At 34.2% G+C, this 19,125-nt stretch overlaps 1 protein-coding gene across 2 annotated transcripts; it reads right to left on the bottom strand.

The window, feature by feature from the left end:
- Window positions 1-224: 224 nt before the first annotated feature.
- On the bottom strand, window positions 225-17,619 carry LOC144972091 (uncharacterized). Of its 2 annotated transcripts, none has more exons than XM_078913185.1 (10): window positions 17,155-17,619; window positions 14,110-14,625; window positions 13,326-13,637; window positions 12,388-12,552; window positions 9,537-9,691; window positions 8,559-8,727; window positions 6,179-6,348; window positions 5,533-5,617; window positions 4,397-4,491; window positions 225-3,200 (listed from the first exon to the last, which is right to left on the bottom strand). In XM_078913185.1, the coding sequence occupies exons 1-10, from the start codon at window positions 17,317-17,319 to the stop codon at window positions 2,840-2,842; spliced, it is 2,193 nt and encodes a 730-aa protein (XP_078769311.1). In that variant the 5' UTR covers window positions 17,320-17,619; the 3' UTR covers window positions 225-2,839. The 2 variants fall into 2 exon arrangements, with proteins under 2 accessions (XP_078769311.1, XP_078769316.1); XM_078913190.1 differs by lacking the exon at window positions 17,155-17,619 and adding an exon at window positions 15,408-15,499.
- Window positions 17,620-19,125: the final 1,506 nt, after the last annotated feature.

The raw sequence follows: 19,125 nt of genomic DNA, 5'->3' as shown, positions 1-19,125 counted from the left end.
AATCAAATGGTGTCGTAAAACAACAACAGCCACACAAAAGGACAAAATCAGATGTGGACTGATAAAGCAAGTGGCAAATATTCCCTTTCTTTGAGAAGAAATCTACACATCGCCATCATAGATATTCCCAATGACTTTCGATATGTGAAAAAAAAAAATGTTCTACTAAAATTTATAAATTACAATCACACTTGAGTAATAAAAAGTAAGTACAACTATCAAAGTAGTTTGAAAATAATTTATTGCTTAGACTTAGACTTAGACATTTTTCAATCATGAATTTTAGCTGGGGTAAAAAGAAATTAATTAAATCAATTTCTCTGGCATAAAAATATTAATGCGTGGAACACAGATATAAAATAATCTAAAAATATTAATGCGTGGAACACAGATATAAAATAATCTAAAAATATTAATGCGTCGAACACAGATATAAAATAATCTAAAAATATTAATGCGTGGAACACAGATATAAAATAATCTTTTTTAATCTTTGTGGTATGACACTATTTTGGATTGGAAGGCCCTGGGTTCGAGCCTCGCTTGGCGCATAGTGAGTCCTTGGAAAAGACTCTTTACTCACATTCTCTCAACATACTCAGGTGTAAAATGAGTACCTAACCGTCAACAGCGTTGTCTCTGTTGGAAAAAATTGTAATATCGTCTAACAGGCATCATGTCTTGTTCTAAATGTTACGTATTGCTGTTGATCAGGGACTCTTTGTAACGCGCTTTGAGAACGTTTAGTGGATATTGCACTATATAAAAGCCCAAGCTCAAGTTTTAAATAGGTTGGCACAAGGAAGTACAGTACTCATTGGATTCTAGTGCACCCCCCGGGAGAAGCCAAAAATGGTGCTGAAAAATCCAATGCTTATACTTATGGGAGGTAATGACTTATTATAAGATGGATAAAATTCAGTCAACCGGCTCCAGCGTGCTGTTTTTTAAAGGGTTTTACAGCGCTTGCAACACATTTAGGTTATATCAGCGCCAGTAAAAAGGAAGAAAATGGGATAGTCAGATTCTAGAATTACAATTAAAGCACCCAAGAAAAAGTAAGACAGAGGGGAACTGGCAACAAATACGATCAGATGTAGATTCCAAGAGCATACCTTCAAAGTACTTAGTTTGAGATCACCTGTAAGTCTCATCCGGACACAAGCACAATATTCAACAAAGGGGAATACATTCAAATGCTTACATTATACATTCAAAATAACAGATTTAATAATACATAACAGAGAGATGATTAACAAGGAAAATAATACCATCTCCCAAAACAAGAACTATGGATTTGACTGTTTCACTCCCAGCCAAGGACTCCGGCCAGGGCCAATAGAAAGACAGAAAGCAAATTGGAAAACAGCTAAAATGGGATAGGAGACACAGTAAGTGTCACCCTGCCCACAATGGGAGGCCAGGAACCCCACCCAAGGAAACAGGTGTGCTATAATCCAGCAAGAACTGTACTGTTTTAAAAAAAAATACATTATTAGTTAAATTAAAATTAAATATAATATTATAACAACAAATAAATATAATGGCAGTATGATACAATTGACACTTATACCGAGAAAATATAGTACAAACTTCCCAACTTGAAATTATTATGTTTTTTAGTTTTAAGGGTTTTTCGGCGCTTGCAACATATTTAGGTTATATCAGCGCCAGTAAAAAGGAAGAAAATGGGATAGTAAAAAGTTCTAGAATTACAATTAAAGCACCCAAGAAAAAGTAAGACATAGGGGAACTGAGAACAAATAGTGATCAGATGTAGATTCCAAGCGCATACCACTAATATACTTAGTAATGTACTTAGTTTGAGATCACCTATAAGTCTCATCCGGATACAAGCACAAAATCCAACAGAGGAATACACTCAAATTCAAAATAACAAGTATAATAATACATAACAGAGAGATGATTTACAAGGAAAAAAATATCATCTCCCAAAACAATAACTATGCATTTGACTGTTTCCCTCCCAGCTAGGACTCCGACCAGGGCCTGACAAAACCAAGTAATCTCATTCCAAGACAAAGACAGAAAGCATGTTGGAAAACACATATAAGGGGATAGAAGACACAGTATGTACCACCCCCCCCCCCCCACCCCCTGCCCACTATGGGAGGTCAGGAACCCCACCCAGATTTGAAATTATTAAAACTCGTCATTTTTATTCATTGAAGAAAAAAAATAGTCAATATATCTAGTTTCACAGGTTGCCTTTTTGAATTCAGCAGAATTGAATAATGGTTCAAAGCCGTCAATATAATTTCTCTGGGAATGAAAAAATATTATTTTCCATAGTTAACGAAGTTCATCAAGTTTTGTATTAGCAGCTGAATTACAGTAATTTTACTAATTTTTCAACTTTTCGTAATAGTAGCTAGGTCTGTATTTCAAAATAAGATCTAACATAGATCAATAAATTGCTCCACTGCATGGTAGGGACGTATTATCATTTCTTGCCCTATCTGTTAACAAACAATATAGTTTCAATATTCAAGTCATTCAAAGTCTTTGAATTCGGAAAGAATAACATTCTTAGTCCAAAAACAATAAATGATGTGAGAAATTATAATCATTAAATTTTGTATTTCCAATACCATATTACTGATTTATTTTTATTTCTTATTTTGTTAAGAGAGGGAAAACAAAAACAATTATATTATAAATTTAAAACTTTTATGAGCTTACATGCATACCCAGGTGTTATGCATTCTCTCTATTCTTGAAATAACATTTGACATCAAGTGATTTAATAATCATACAAGGAATAATATTACTTAATTATATCACATGAAATTTATGTGTAAATGAATAACTTCAGCCTCTATTTCTTAAAAAATCCCGTAATTTTAGATTGACCTTTAATTTGAGACAATAGCTTACGTCTACAGGATTTGTTTTGTTTCTTATTGACATCAACACCTTTACTTTTTGTATTTTCTCCACTACCAGCACCAGCCATAGACTTCACATCACAATTTTTCATAGATTTTGATTGAGGTGAATTCTCATCACTGTTTTCCTTTCCTTTATCGTTGACGTTGCTCGCATCACCTTTCTTTTTCCTTTTAGTTGGTCCACATTTCTTTTTGTCTTTTTGATTGGTTAATTTTTTAACTGGAGAAAAAAGATTCTCACTTGTTTCACCATAGTCAGCGCCACATTTGGGATGTACAATGGTTTTGCTGCAAAGATAATAGAATTTTTAAAATGATACAATAGATGACTTCATTCATGAAAAACATACAAGTATATTTAAAAGTGAAGTATTTGGAACTGATAAATAGTATGTAAAATTTAAATCTGATAAGTAGTGTAAAATATAATGACAAAGATGAGTAAATTATTTTTTTCTTTAAAGAGAAAAATTTCAATCATATTACTTTATTGATAAACCATAGTGCTTCATTAAATGTTCCGATATTGCTCAGAAGCTTAACACCAGCAGGTAAATTGTTATATACTATAATACTATAAGCGTATCTGTGTGTGTGTGTGGGTGGGGGGGGGGGGGGGGGAAGAGTAAAGATGACTGGCAATATCTAATGGAAGAATATAAGTTTGATACCCTCCTCCCCCCTCCCTCTGGGGGTAGCCAACCAATGAGATATCTTATACATGAATTCTTTGCAATTGCGGACAGCAGTTGTTAGAGCATTCACTTCATAAATAAAGAAATTGATATCTGTCTTAGGTGCAGTTCAAGATTTTTATCTGACATGCATCTTGGTGTCCACTCAATATTGATTGGGTAGCTCGGTCTATTAGACATGGTGCGAAGTATTTTGTAATAGACAACCATCCTAAACAAAGGGTAGCAAATAATTGGTTGAAATCCAACAACATGGTTCTGAAGGACTACTTTTTATATTCTTTGCAAAACGTCACACATGTGATATCGTCATCTCTTCTAAAGGATGGAACTCGACTTGATATTAAAAGAAAAAGATTTTATTCTTTTTACAAACGAAATAAAATAACTGAAAAAAATACCATCTATGCTTGACATCTATGTAACTGGACCGAGGAAGAATTTTGATAAGATAGCATAGATTGTGAGGAATGCTAGTACAATCAAAAAGTTTGAACAATCAATCGTCCAAGTAAACAATACTATCGTGATTTAAGAAAGGCAGAGAGTAATCATAAATATATCGAATTTTAAAATCTTTTTTTTTTACAAAAAAGAGCTGGATGTAATTTGTTTTGTATTTTTCATTTTTCTTTTTACGAAAAAAAGGGGAAAGAAGACAGATTTCATCCATCTCCTCTGAATTTTATCAAATATAGGATTAAGATACCATGAAAAATAGTATATTTATGAGAATGTCACTTCTCCATAATTAAGAAACCAAAGAAATAAGGCAAGACATTCATTTACCTTGGAATGATATAGACATTGTCAAAATCAAGGGGTGTGCTTGGAATCTTATCAACTTCATTGTCAAAACACATTGCTTCTGACACTTTCCAAACCTTTAAGGAAGAACAGAAAATGAAAAAGAAATTTTGATTAAACTGACATAGTCTTAAGTAGTGCAGTGAAACTTATGAGGACTGCCAAATATTGTGATAGGGTAATTTCTCATGTTAACAACAAAAGTAAATAAATAAATAAATAAAATCAATCATGCATACAATATTTCTCTACCATCGTTCGGGTTTTTAAGTATTGTATGTATGTTTTTATTGTTTTTTGTTGTTGGCTGAAGAATGGTTTTGAACCCAAAACATTCCGTATTTTGTTCTGTTTTAAAGCTGTTAGTTCTATACAGTCCATAGCTTCTAGCAGCTTAGTGTCACTTTGACTAATTTGAAAAATAATTTTTTTCTAAACATACAATTTATCATAAAACAGACTTATGTGATTTCTTAAAATGGTAAAGCTTAAAGGAATTTGTTATTCAAACATTGTTCAGTGTTGCCAATTCAGGAGGCAAAAATTTACTGAACTTTTACGCAAACACATTGACGACCTCTTTCCAGCACTGAACTCCAGTACAAAGACATAATGTACTTACTTTTTTCTGATTAGCAAGTGATTGGAAAATATACTGCTGGCGCTGATATAACCTAAATGTGTTGTAAGCGCCGTAAAACCCTTAAAAACAAACAAACGGAAATATACCGGGTGTTTATAACATACTGAATTCCGCAAATATACGAAAAATGGGCAACCTTGATTGTTTATGTAGACAGATAGATTATGGCCAGAGAGATAAATATTCATCCTGTCAACTACAATTATGGCTTCAATTCATTTTTTAAACCTCTAAAATTATTGTTCATTTGTTTATAATTGCAGGCTTAAGCTATTTTTTGTCACTTAGGTAGCTATACCTATGATTTGCATGGCATTTCTGATTTGTTAATAAGAAAAGGAAGACGTGGTGTGACATTGACTTAAAAATCAATAACTATCTCTATCTAAAGGATTAAAACAGCTAAAATTGTCTGCTTGGAAACAATAAGAGTATGTACATTTTTTCTTGAGATCCAAAACAAAGGGTAACTCACAGAACGTTTAGATCCTTCAGAGTTTATTTTAGTAAATTCTCCATCCATTTCTTCCTGTTCCTCTTCCACAATAGGTAATGGAGATCTTGGGAAATGATAAAGACAATGAAGATAATAATAAAAATAATAGTTTTTATCAAAGCTCTGATCACAGGACCACAAAACAAAGCCTATTTTTCTGACCATGGAAAATTCTAATAAATTTTGAAATCGAATATATGGAGGTGTGGCCAGTCATAATTTGTAGTAGTAACATTTTAGATATGAAAACTTTTCATTGGCAAATAATATCGTAACAGAAAAAGTGTGTGAAGGTCTCCTCTTTTTTTTATGACAACAGCTGGAATTATTAATAATAATAATTTTGTATTTTCATAGTTCCACCATTTTCGATGCAATAAGCATTGTCATTTCCTAGTACTCTTATTTAATTGCAATCAGGAGTTTTTCAATATCAGTTACCTGATAAACATCTCTGTATTGGGTTGTAATCAATATTAGCACCCTTTACTACGTAGCAGTCTTTTTGTCTTGCTTTCCCTTGTCTACAGAACATGCCAAAGGTACAAACACAGCAACAAAAGAGATATAAAAAAAATATAAATCAGCATACAATTTTTTATATAAAAAATATCTATAACCTTACCTGAACCGACTCATGAGAGAAGGAAATCGTGTGGGAGTATCCTGTGAAAACCTGACATCGCCTAATAAGTAATGGTCTACATCAGATACACAAATAGAGGAGTAGTCCAGATATTTCTGGAAGGCGTCAATTGATTCCTGACCCATTACAATAGCTTCCTGACTGTCCAACTGAAAATGGTAAGCATATAAGCAAGGATTTCTGATATATTATTGATGGTAATGTCGTGTTAAATTTAAGATAACAGTGTGTCCTGGGAAATCCAACCTTAAAATTTCTTAGCTAGAAGTGAAAATTCCTACCAGGTATTTTATCAATTCTTACCATCCCCACAGCGTTCGAAACGCTTAAAAAAGATAATCCCACTTAAAATAGGTCTTACCTCAACACAATCTAATCTTAAAGGAAGAGAGTAGAGGTGAAAATGACTGGTCAAAAAAAGGAAGAAATTTCTTAGAGCATTGATCATGAGCAGGGTGTCCAGGGAAATCTAACCTTAAAATTTCCTACCTAGAAGTGAAATTTCCTACCAGGTATTTTATCAATTATTGCCATCCCCACAGTTTTCTATATTATACGCTTAAAAAAGACAATCCTACTTAAAATAGGTCTTTCCTCAATACAATCAATATTTTAAAGTAAGAGCAGAGAGGTGAAAATGACTGGTCACAAAAAAAGAGGAAATTTCTCAGAGCACAGATCATGACCCATCCATGGATTATAATCTATAAATTTGAATTTCATTAAAATTTACTGAAATTCAACTCAAAATGTTTCTCGCAGAAATTTTTGACAACATTTGGATTAATTTCAAAAGTTTAAAAACTGATAGCAACATACAAAATCTTATCTACTTAGAGAATGGTACCATGTGATTATACAATGTCAAAAACCATCACCTACCCCCATTTTCACTTTTTTTAAATACTCATATGATGTGTTGGTAGGTATGATGTGGTAGAAAGTTATGGTACTAGTGGTAGAGATGATAGTGTAGTGGTAGTTGTAATGGTTGTAATAGTGGTGATTGTGATGGTGGTAGGGATTATGATGTGGCAGTGGTTGCAAAGGTGGTGGAGGTGGTAGTGGCGGTGGTGGTGGTGGTGGTGGTAGGGATGATGATATGGTGGTTGTAGTAATAGTGGTAGTGTTTATGGATAATGATGTGGTGGTTGTTATTTTTATAGTTTATAGCAGTGGTGATGGTGGTGGTTGTAGTAATGGTGGTAGGCATGGTGATGTGGTGGTGGTTACAGTAGTGGAGGGGGTAGGGATGATGATGTAATGGTGGTTATAGTAGTGGTACTGATGGTATAGATGATGTAGTAGTAGTTCTAGCAATGATAGTGTGATGGTGGTTGCTGTGGTGGTGGTGGTAGGGATGATCATAATGTGGTTGCATTTGTAGTAGTGGTGATTGGGATGGTGTGGAAGTGGGTTTATAGTAGTGGTGATGAGGATGATGATGTGGTAGTTATTGTTGTAGTTATGATATGGGATGTGGGTGTGGTAGTGGAGGTGATGGGGATGATGATGTGGTGGTGGTTGCCTTAGTGAGTGGTGTTGGTGATAGGGATGATGATGTGGTAGTTTGTAGTAGTGGTGGTGGCAGGGATGATGATGTGGCGGCAGTTGTAGTAGTAAAATAATAATTTTGTGCACAGTTGTCCTGCGTACATTTGTTATATCGCATTTTAAGCAAGAAATGCCTAATTTTTCTCATTTTAAAGGAAATTTCATCCTCAATCCCATTATTTCCAACTTTTCCGACCAAGTATGAAATTTCCGACCAATTTCCAACTCTCCGACTTCCCTGGACACCCTGATGATCCATCCATGCGACTATAATCTATGAATTTGAATTTCATTATAGTTTACTGAGACACAACCCAAAATGTGTACAGCAGCAATTTTTGACACCATTCGGAGGAAATTTCACCCTAAATCCCATTATTTCCAACATTTCCGACCAATTTCCAACTTTCCGACTTCCCTGGACACCCTGGATAAACTGAAATGATCATCGTCGTGTAATGAGGATTTTCTTGTGGTGATTTTCATAGTATGATGATGTGGGTGGAGTTGATGAAGATGTACAAGATACAGAAGATAAAAGTGATGATGATGACCAGGATGTTGATGATGAGACATTTCAGGTCACAGAATGCTACATTTCCGCAGATATCTTATTCCCCAAAATATATAGGAAAGTGTGACAAAAAGGACCCTTTAACCTCAGCAATGTGATCTTAAGATGCTAAAGCCCTATTTTATACAAAAAATCTTACAACAAAAGCACCAGGAAGTTTCTTGGGGAAACAAGAAATATGCTAATTAGGTCCAAACTCACCAAAAAAAAAAAAACAAAAAAAAAACTTACATCCTCAGAGTTGTCATTCTTGTTCCCTTTTTCCATCACAGAAAGAACATCATCCATGCTTTCCCACAATTCACTCGCCACAGACTCAACTACTGATGAAGGGAACCTCCGGCTTTTACACATGGATATGTTGCGTTTCAAGATGTTCACCACTCTTTTACATCCTGATCTGTTATTAAATAAACGAGTAACTTGAAACAGCTTTAATCATGGCCTTGTATATAAAAATTTGGAACCGACCAAATATGATCAGGATATCTAGTTGACAATATTCATTTTGATTAGAAACACAGGGGAGGTAATTGTGTATGATTTAAGCAGTTTTAAACTTTAATAATCATTCAAACACAAATAAAATTTGATTGTGTCTCATGTACAATATTTAAAAAATGTGTCTTTAAAACTAAAGATAGGCATTATTTGACGATACAGGAGGAAAGTGCCTTCTTTGGAGCACATCTGTTAATAGTCAAAGAATTTATGGTTGAACAATCATGTTGCTAACATAATGAAAATAGAGATAGAGATCAGTGAAATCTAAAATGAATTGCTTCCAAGATTTTTCTGCTGCACCAAACATTTAAAAGCAATAAATATTTGCAAAAAGTTTCAATAAGGAAAACAAAAATATTTCGCAACACTGCAAATAACAGTGAGCCTCTCTTGAGCTCTTTCTGCAAAACAATCAATCTGACAATAAAGGTGTTCACGTCAACACATTCTGTTATTGGTTAATCAGCTGCATAATCACATTAGCCTATGTACACATATTTTCAAACCCAATAACCGAATGAACATTACATGAATATTTGTATTCATAAAATGGAGAATGATTTGTAAATTTGAGGAGTTTCCCATTACAAGGAAACAAAAACAACAATTTTGGTTCTCAATACTCTACTTTTCCTCTAATTAATTGTTTTCAATGTTATTATTATGTCTTTTTCTTTTTTTTAAATTAATAAATGCTAAAATTACCTTGGTGAGATAGATTCTTCTATAACAGTTTGCAGTTTATCAATAAAATCAAGAAGACAGCCAAGGCCTTTGATGTAAGACAACAGAGGAGAGTCAGCAGGTGGAGCATAGCCATGGCCACCAAGACGAACACGCATCAGCATTGAAGACAGGGTCTGGTCAAAATAGTTTTGAAAGTCTTAGTTAAACCAGAAGTTCAAACAAATCTAGTAGTTCACTTTTCGCATATTTTTGCCAAACCAACAATAAAACTCTTACTATCTATTTTATCCTTTTAATGTTGAGACTGAATATCTTTCAAGTCATAATCATGGGTGAAAGTTCAGAGGGATCAATTTGCCTGAAAGATAGATCAACAAAGTCAGTTTGCTTGAAACACATACTAATTAAAAACAAATATCCACAACCTTAAGGGGAGGGGCGACACCTGAAATATCGATTTTTGGGTCAAAATATAAAATTTCAGTTTTTTGTTTATTATGAAAGAACAATCATTTTTTCACATATTTTCAGCACTGAGATTGTGATTTGGATAATATAAAGTTTGTAAATCGTCTTTCATAACCATAGAAGTCGACATGAAAATGCCAAACTTTTCAATTTTTGGTGAGAATTCAACTGAAAATAATAGGGCTGAAAAGCATTATAATACATATCGATGTTGTAAATTTGATATCGATAGTTTAGTCTACTCTTTGCCCATCTAGTTGACACGGTTTCAGTCTCATAAATCTCACAATATGTGCAGGGGACGGGTTTAGAAACTGTTAGTCGCGAACAAAGATTGTGTGTCAAACAGCTGATAAGAGGTCAAGTTGTCAGGTAAATATAACGTGATCACGAATGGTGCGATCTGATTGGCTGACCTTGTTCTCGACCTCCGACTCTGCGCCAGGGATTGGATGTTGAGTCGGGGTGAAAGTTCGCCTCTCTTACTATTATATTTTACTACGATTTGTTTACATTTCGATTGATCAGTTGTTTTATCAAATTTTGACACGTATTCACGTTAATTATCTCTAAATATTTCCAATTTTTACTGGATTATTATAAATATACCTAAAGTGACCAAAAAATCCAAACTTTGGCAACAATTATTTGCTACAAAAGCCAAGAAAGCAAGAAAGTTATGATGGCTCGTGGTTGATCCGTGGCCACAAATCTTTGATTGGAATTTGGTGTGTGAAAGTAAGTAGTATTATGATAAAGCGATTCCAAGCAATGCCGCAGCGGAAAGAAATGAGATGGGCTATTCTTGCCGGTCTTGACCACGGTTTTTCCACCAATGACTTCCCTCAACATAGGTATTGTCCTCCTGAACCGGACTCCATATGCTTTTATAAAAAATATATTGCTGCCCATGTGTATCATGTTGACACAAGCAGCGTGTACATACACCTTTGAATTTTGATTTGCTTCATGAGCACTTAAAGCCTGTATATGCTGTGTTGAAGTGTTGTGAGATGAAGACAACACAAAATCCAAACGAAAGGTTTCATAATTCTGTTTGGTCAAGATGCCATAAAACATACTTCCATTCCCTGAAAAAAGTTGAGTTTGGTGCAGAGTATAATTTTGGTCCAACATAAATAACATCCCTGAAAGTGTCTTTGGGCATCGGTGGACTGGGAGAACATCCCAGATGTTGAGTCAGCAAGCACAGTCAAAAAGACTTGACCAAAACATAAGGGCTGCTCAATATAAAGAGAAAAAAAAGACGCAAAATGAAAGCTCAGACCCGTGAAAAAGCCCAGAGGGAGGCAGAAAAAGAACACGGGGGACCCTCATACGGTGCTGGTATGTTTTGAGCTGGTTGTACGGTTTTGTCTTATTATTTTCATTCATTATTATCTTTGATCTCGTTTATCTCAAAATGACATTTTTTAACACTCTTTTTTATCTTATTTTGTCATTTATCAATCAATTTGTTTAAAACTTTGCATGTCTACAGCTATAGTGATTATCTAAAATCATACAGAAGGAATTTTAAATATCTTTATTATTTTTTGAAAAATTGACTTTTTTATGTCAAAAAAACATGATTTTTATCATACCGAAAAATTATTTTTTTTTAAAAACTTATTGAGAAAGTAACTTTTAAAAATAGCACCCAGAGAAGAGTAAAATCCAAGATGGCGGCCGTCACCATGGCAACCGGACACGCCCACCGAAATAAATCACATGGTTCGAATCCATTGGTCATAGGCAATGTCCCAATATAAAAAGATATTGGATTAAATCATTATACTTGAAAATAGTTTCAGGTGTCGCCCCTCCCCTTAAAGTAAAAGTCAAAATGCCGATATTTGATTATCATTTTAATCCAAACACTGGCACAGCTGGCATTCGGTGGTGAACTTTCACCCTTGGTTATAATCCTCCTATTATTTATCTGGAAATAACTGCAGACCTAAATAAAACTATTTTCACCAAGTGAGTAGTAACAGTGATGCCACATCAAAGTTACAGAAGTCTTGGTGAATATGGTAAGAGCAGATGGCAATTTAGCAGAGTAAAATCAACTACATCTGTGAAAGGTTAGAATATTAGTGACCTGTCTGTAATAGTGAAGAAAGACTGAATTCACTTGCTTGAAATTATTCCCTCCCAAGATTCATATTTGTGGCTGTAAATCCAATTTCAAGCATCCTGACATACTACCGTTTTGAGACAGTGCGTCACATATATAGTGCAGTTATTAATTTATAGATTTGATTTTCAAGATAAAATGATTTTTAAGATTAAAAAGCTCTGGACAAAATAACATCCCATCCAACTCACTCTTAAAAGAAACTGGAGTACGAATGAAACGTGGATTAAACGACCCTTGACCCAAAAAAAGTATTCAAACCTGGTACATAGAAAGGCCTGTTGCCGCAGATTCATGCTTTAGATGGGTGAAAGCCTCATGGTTAAGCTCCCTCTCAGGAATGTTGAAGATAAAGGCAAGAGCTAGTTCACAGCGAGTGTTCACCAGAACATGGATATAGCAACGAAAAATATTCTCGATAAATTTCTGGAACAAAAATAAAAACGCAAGCATAAATTTATGTGAATTTTTTTTTCTTTTAATTTATTTTTAAAAACAGCTGGGATATTCTTTTATTTTATAATGATATCAATTTTTAAATGAATATTTTTATATCTTTATTATGACAACTATTCAAAACAATCTCAAAACGAATTAAAATTAAATAAGAAATAGGCACATTATGTACATGGTGCATTCCCCTTGTCCATGGGTTTACCTATAATAACTCCAACTGATAATGGAACCTGACTCGAGTACAATTTATCTAAGAAGCATTTTTTTTATTTTTGCATACATGTTTTTCACTGGTACGCTTTTTAATTTGAATGATATGCTTACTTAATATATATGCAGTCCGAACCTTATTTTTATTCAAAATTCATTTAGCCAGGTTTAAAGTTTGTAAAGTGCCACATACATTTTTTGGCATAACTTTTATTATTTGAGGTCAAAAGCAATGAGGATATTAAATCTAGAAAACAATCTTATTCTAAATTCCCGAACTCAAAATTCTTGGCTCATAATTCATAAAGTATCAAATCATCATAATCATAGTGATGCATGTATCTCATAACTCAAAATCTTTGCACTAATTTTTAGAAAGCAGTTTTTTTTAAAGTTAACTAAGACACAACTGCAACTGTTAACCTACGAATTATTATATAGGATATTGAACAAAGTATGACAAGTATTAGCTATGACAATTAGTGTTCACAAATTATTCAATTCTTATTCACTCATCCCACATAATTACAAACCTTTTGGACTTGCTGTCTTTCTAAGTCAGTTCTTGGAGTGATCGGCATTGATGGTGACAAATGGTGTTTTGATTTGAAAGCTTGCACAGGAGTCTTAACAGATCTCAATCTTTGTGGGGTAGTCTTCCCTTTCACTATGGATGGAGATGATAAAACTGACATCACAGCTGAAGACTCATCATCAGGCATTCCATTCTCATGTTGGGTAGCCTCTTTAGTTTCTTGAGAGGTCTGCAGTATTTGACATCTTGGTTTATCTTCCTCAGGATCATTAGCCTTGGCAATTCTGTTTAATACGCTCATTGCTAAAATCTGAAAAATTATAAACAAAGACGGAAAACTAAATATTGGAGGCCCAAATGAAAAAGATATTTCTTTTCACTTTTTTTTTTATCTCATTAACTACACAGTTTCAAACCATACACGTGCAAATATTGATTCCATTATCTTAAAATATTAATAATAAGATACTAAGGATTTTCTCTGGTATGACACGCATGACTGTAATACATTGGACCTTGGATACATCTAGGAACTGGAAGTCAGTTCCAAATAAAATTCTATCCAAGGTCGAGTTGAATGTCAGGTGCTATTTATAATATTGATGAGTATCATTTTTTTTAATGGAATTTTTTATTAAAATCATTAAATCTGAGCCTTAATTAGATCAATGTTGTTTGAATCCAAACAAAATATTGCTTATGACACAGTAATCTCGCCATGAAATATAATCACCATAAACATGAATATATTATTTGAAATCATCATTACCTTTATACATTACCTCAACTTTTCGAAGAAAATGGTCCTCACTTAGACTCATATCCATCCCGAAATCTGACTTGACAAACATATGCAGTCTTGATTCCTTGTTGACTATTTCATTTAAGAACTTTTCATATACTTCCAAGAATGTAACATGATTACTTGATCTCAAAGACTCGACAAACAAAGATGTGACAGAAGAGAATTCCTCATTATTCTCCAGTGTCTCTTTCTCTATATCAGTTTTCTCATCTAACTCTCTAACATTATGAGGCATCCAATCATTATGGCTTTTCATCTCCTCTTGCCATTTAGTACCTGATACTTCTTCTTCAATGGAACTGCATTCTTTCTCTGATTTTGACTCAATATGAGAGGAAGTAGTTAAATCTCTTTTCCCATCTTTATCATCATCATGCAATGCATTGTCAGAGTTCGAACAAAACTTAGATTCTAGCATAGAAATCTTGCTCGACATCATTTTGGAATAGATCTTTTCACAAACCTTTGCATTGGTGTCAAATTTGCCACATATCTATATAAAAAGGGAAAGAAAATGTGACCATCAGTATGAGAACAGAATTTTTTTAAAAAGATCTCACCACCTGTGAATATTAATGACACAATTAAGAAATAATGATAACAATATATAAATTCCCCATATTAATCCCATGAGGAAACTTACTCTTTTAGGTATATTTCACAAGAAAGAGTGAAATTGCATAGGTGTCAGCAACAGTCGAACACCTCTGAATGAGCAATAGGTAAAATCTTGCAATTGCAGTCCTTTAGACCCTTTAACTGACTTTAAGGCTTATGGAGCCATAGTTAATCTCAGTTTCTGTAGTTTTTAAACAGATGGTAGCAATTGCTTGCTACCCATTGTATATGATGCTAGTTTATCATCAAAAGTGTTTTGGTCAAGATCTGACAGCTTCAACTACATAATCAGTGTGCCCTATGTGTTCTAGTGGTATGATACTCACTTCCGGATCGGAAGGTCCAGGATTCGAGCTTCGCTCGGCGAATAGTTGAGTCCTTGGAAAAGGCTCTTTACTCACATTCTCTCAAGTACTTAGGAGTAAAATGAGTACCTGGCAGTTAACAGCGTTGACTCTGTCCGAAAAAATTATAATATCATCTAACAGGCGTCATGTCCCATCCTACATGTTAAATGCTGCTGTTGGCCAGGGACCCCTTGTTAAGCGCTTTGAGCACATTTAGTGAATATTGCGCCATATAAAAGCTCAACTTTTAGATCAGTGCTGGATGGACAAAGGTTTAATCTCTTTTTTCAAGTTCAAGTCAAATGTTTACCTGCTGGGCTATCGAGACCCAAAACTGTGACTCAACTTGTTCCTCTCAAGTCCTTGGTAGGACATAGGACTGCAACAATACCTATCTTGATATTCCCTTAGCTGACATCTGCTTCAATCCTTTTCATTTGTAGTGAGACATTTTTTTTCAACAATGGGAGGAAAAAAGTAAAAACTTGACATGCGTTAAATTAACATTTTATGTGGAGCCGCCTCCAAGCGTTCAATGTGTATCAAAAGGGGAAATATTTGCATGAGATTTTTTTCTACAAAAGGCACACTTTGACTCCCAGGTCTAGCAGGTAAAAAAATTTCAAGACAAATTCATTTCATTTATCTATTGTAGACTGAAACAAGAATTGATTGGTGTCTCTACAAGCAAAGCATTTTGAGTGAGCATGTAGTGGATATATTGCGCTATAAAAGTTCAAGTTTTTTTGTTTTTTTTTGTCTTTTGTCTGGGGAGGGGGGGGGGGTAAAAAGTAAATCAATTTGTATTATTTATTTGACAGGACTTCCATAGTTTCACAGCATTTTTATTATAATATTGCTTAATCTTTTAGCGAATATGGAACTCAATGCCCAATAAATATTACTATTTTTAAGATAAGTTTAGTTTTTATAAGTGGTGTGATTTTTCTAATTTCAAAAACAATTTGCCAGGTTGTCATTTACTACTCCGGCCGATGCCATTATTACTGTGTTTCCCACCAGTTTCGATATTGCAAGAGATGGCAAACGTTATGTTTCATCAGGTTATAGCATTCCAATTAGGGTTGAGGGGGAGGGGGGTTCCCCACCCAATAAAAGAAACAAAGTGACTATTTCTCCGAATGCTCAGAAAATATACTTGATCTCTATTTTTCTGAACGGTTTCCGTTCTCAAGATTTTTTTGGTTATTTGCGAGAGTGTCTGTGTGAATGATGAATGTGTATGCACTTTTGGGGTTTTTTTTTTTGTTTTTTGACAGTGCTTGGGTGCTGTGTCTTTTTTTATTCTCAACTTTCTGTTAGTGTTAGACTTGTGTCTTGAGTTTATGCTATCCTGTCTTTTAACCTCTGTTCCCATCTTGAGACTTTGGCTTTGTTATTTAAGTTTACTTCTATTCTCTCTTTGATAGTGCAGCGCGACTGCAGAAGTGAACATGCCATGGAGTATTCGCTATAGCACAACTTTTAGATAAAATCCATCTTTGTCAACAATGTGCCTAAAAAACGCTGGCTTGATGATTCGTGAGAATTACCTGTTCACTCTGTTTGAGCATTTACTTTTGCATCGACATCGTGTCCATAACCCAACAGCTGCTGGAGGCTAGCCGACCATTCAAGTTTATTTTCCGGAGCGTTCGGAGAAATAGAGCCGGCCCAAAGAAAAAAGGGAGTGGGGTGTCTCCCCACAATAATTTAAAAATCCCCTCTTTACGTCTGTGAAACTACGGAAGACATTCCATTTATTTTTTATGAAACATATGCATGAAAATGAAAAATAATTCTTATTCACATTTGTAATTTGTTTAGTTTTTTTGTTTTTTTAATTTGTAATGTTTAAATCTTGCGAAATATATACTCATACTCATAATAAAATGGAAGGATCAAAATCAATCAAAGTATTGCAATGAAACAAATCTGGCACAGACATAAGATGCAGGTTCTGGTACCAACAAGTATTTATTTGAATTTGAATTTGTACACATACCACAAATCACAAATGACAAATGCCTCATCAAAATCAAATTCAAATGATGTACCTGTTTGTTGTGGAGAGCAGAGCAATACTGCAATATTTGCATTTCTTCATTGTGAGTCACTATAGTTGTTCTCTCATTGAGTAAAATCTTGAATTTTCGACATAATTTTATAACATTATATGTTAAAGCATTTTGTTTATCTGTTGCCGTTGACACGCTTTCCATTCTTTCGAAACTGTGAGTGTGAGAATCGAGAATGGTGATGATGACCAATGACCAATGACAATGATTGACAATGACAGTGGTGACAGGTGAGGAGGAGGCCCTCACCTCCTACAGCCAATGCTCGACAAACAGTTGTCGCCTTTATGGTCCTTCAACTCCAACCCACAATAATCAAACTAGAGTCTAGATATAATATGTTTTACAACCACTAGCATTGTGAATATCAAAAGCAGAAACCGATCGCTTCAGTATGTTGCCTTCAATTCACTTTGCACTTTCAAAACATGTTGACAAAGATTCTCTAAAAACTAAGGCTGGAAATTTAACGGAAGTCAACAATAGCTTGACTTCCCTCTTTCTCGTAATCTCTTATTTATTTATTTATTTATTTATTTATTTATTTATTTATTTATTTATTTATTTATTTATCTATTTATTTATTTATTTGTTTGTTTATTTGTATATTTATATATTTATTTATTGTCCTTGACTAAAATAATTCTAGTACTATTGTTGCCACAGGAAGGGAAGTGAGGAGAGTGATTAAAAGGAACACACAAGCGTACATATTATGGAAAACAAACTTCAAAAATATTTATAATATTATATATGATTTAATATAACTTGTTACCTTATTCTGATGTGGTCCTCCTTGCTTTTGTGATCAACTTCCTAAATTTGATAATTCATGGCTGCGATGTTCCGTAGTTCTTATTCTATATATCGATCTTTTTTAAATCTTATATTTTATGTAGTCTAGTGTAATTGAAATCATCCTTTGAGGGTTTTTTAGCCTTCTTCTCCATGAAATTATACAGAAATATTTTTAATCCAGATCAGAAGCATTAAAAATTCCACAATGCAGAGTGCTTTGTAATGACCATAAATTCGTCTAAAAGTAAATAATGTACCATCTCCCTAAATTTCATGTCAAGATCAATCACCAAACTTTGGAACTAATAGAGAGCACCAACATCACGGACTTCGTCTGAACAGTTAAAATTGTACGACCGTATCACATCTCTTTAGACATCGCAATTTGTGTCCGTTTGTTCAAAATGTCAAGTCGCATTTCTATACAGGCTAATACGCAGCCCTCGTAAGATTTATCTATTTGAGTGAAGGATCCATAGCATGCTAAATATATCCAATACTTTTATTAATAATACCTATACCAAGAAAGGCCGCCCGATCTTTCACAAACTGCAGATCATGACAGCCAGAATGCGTCACACCTGCTTTTAGAACAATTACAGTGGCAGATACTTGAGACGCATAGAAAACATAAACGACGTACCAAAATGACGATCTGAAAAAACAAAAACAAAAAAAGAAAGAAAGAAAGAAAAACTTTTTCAAGTTCATGAACCGGATTTAAAACCCAAACCGTAAACCCCAGTCAGTTGCGTAATGATGCAAGGTTCATCTAGATGCTCTGCAGTTTCTTGGCTGTCCCCACAAAGAATGCAATTTAGCGACGCCGCCGTATCCCACTGATGCAGAGCAGCTGCCTGATACCTACAATCAGTGATGGGCCAAATAGGCCTTTCTTTCTATAAGAAATGGAAGTTTTGGTCCGTATAGCATGCTGATGGATATGTATTAAATGGAACATGTAATTTTGAAGTGATTTGCGCATTGTGAAATTGTGAATGATCGCATCAAACTGTTATCACATCAGGGTGAACAAGATAACAGCCAAAAAGTTATTTTCAAATCTAAATAGTAATCTAGTTACAAATGTGAGATTTTCGGTTTTGTTACGTAAAGACACTTTATCCATTTTCCTTAATAAAACACACAAAA

Source organism: Berghia stephanieae, chromosome 1, assembly GCF_034508935.2.
Source record: "Berghia stephanieae isolate SIO BIC M18660-M18661 chromosome 1, UCSD_Bste_1.3, whole genome shotgun sequence".
NCBI classification, from domain to species: Eukaryota; Metazoa; Mollusca; class Gastropoda; order Nudibranchia; family Aeolidiidae; genus Berghia; species Berghia stephanieae.
The sequence above is the reverse complement of the archived record's forward strand: the minus strand, read 5'-3'. Positions and strand labels throughout refer to the sequence as shown.

Excerpts from the sequence above, each read along its gene's own strand:
- LOC144972091 (XM_078913185.1), bottom strand. The coding sequence starts at position 17,319 with ATGGAAAGCGTGTCAACGGCAACAGATAAACAAAATGCTTTAACATAT. Across the intron at positions 8,728-9,536 it reads GAAGAATCTATCTCACCAAG|ATCAGGATGTAAAAGAGTGG; the intron begins GTAATTTTAGCA and ends ATTTAATAACAG. Across the intron at positions 6,349-8,558 it reads AGAATGACAACTCTGAGGAT|TTGGACAGTCAGGAAGCTAT; the intron begins GTAAGTTTTTTT and ends TACCATTTTCAG.